The 1,045-nt window shown below is 62.9% G+C and overlaps 1 protein-coding gene across 1 annotated transcript in view; it reads right to left on the bottom strand.

The window, feature by feature from the left end:
• Window positions 1-1,045, bottom strand: part of EMH_0057620 (uncharacterized protein) — a gene marked incomplete at both ends in the record, with an annotated part of 3,115 nt that overhangs the window by 263 nt on the left and 1,807 nt on the right. The window contains one exon of the mRNA XM_013497495.1: window positions 217-1,043. Coding sequence (XP_013352949.1) covers window positions 217-1,043 — 827 coding nt within the window. The remainder of the gene's footprint in view (window positions 1-216; window positions 1,044-1,045) is intronic.

Here is a 1,045-nt window from a genome sequence, read left to right on the forward strand (position 1 = left end):
GAATAAGCTTTCCATCGTCTTTGTTGCTGCAGCAGACAACAAGTATAGAGTGGTGGTTCTGGGGGCCCCCAGAGGGGCCCCCCTTCTATGCTTGGATGCATTGCTTGGGGGCCCCTGCACGCAGCATCTCTTTCTGCGTTGTACCCTTTAGTTTTATCGGGGGCCCCCTCTAGGGTTTGAGGGGGCCCCCGCTCTGGGTCTTCTTGTGAACTGTACCCTTCCTTCGAGGCCTCTGAGGGGGCCCCCTTCTCCGCTTGGGGGGCCCCCCGCGATGACGCAGTGAGGGCAACGGGGCTGAACTGCATCATATGAAAGTTTTCTGTTTCAGCTAGAAGGGTATCGCGGGGGCCCCCAGGGTACTCGGGGGCCCCCGAAGATTTACCCATAGGGGTACCACTACCTCCAGTACCCAGAGAGGGGCCCCCACGTGCATCGGTATTCGTGCTGCTGCTGCTACTCGTACTGCTGCTGCTGCTGCTGCTGCTGCTGCTGCTCCGCTCAAGCGAGGGGCCCCCCAATCTCTCTGTAGGGGGCGTGAGATAGCCGCATGCTTCAGGGGCCTCAGGGGGTTCGGGGGCCCCCTCATGTGGGTGTTCTTCGTTGGGGGCCCCCGGCAGGGGGGCCCCTGGGGGCCCCCCATCAGGGGCCCCCAACGAAGTTTTTTCACTTCTGGTGGGTTCGTCAGCACGAGTACCCTTTGCTCCCTTAAAGGCCCTTCTTATCCTCGTCATGGCTCTGAAGCTTTTGTATAGGGCCCCCAGTACCCCTTCTGCTGTTTCTCGGGGGGCCCCCCTGGGTACGGGGGCCCCCAATAGGGGGCCCCCAGATGGAGGAGAGGGTACTGATGGGCTGCAACGCTTTCTTGGCTGGCAGCGGCTGCACCGGAGAGGCAGCAATGCATCTCTCGCTCCTGCTGCTTCTCCCCCTGCATCTGCTGCTGCTGCTGCTGCTGCTGCTGCTGCTGCTGTTGGGGGCCCCCCAGTAGTACCCCGAGAAGGGCCCCGGGGGCCCCCAGCCAAGCTGCTGCTGCAGAGGACCCACCTCT

The sequence above is a fragment of the Eimeria mitis genome, genomic scaffold, assembly GCF_000499745.2.
Source record: "Eimeria mitis Houghton genomic scaffold, Emh_scaff2711, whole genome shotgun sequence".
Classification (NCBI taxonomy): Eukaryota; Apicomplexa; class Conoidasida; order Eucoccidiorida; family Eimeriidae; genus Eimeria; species Eimeria mitis.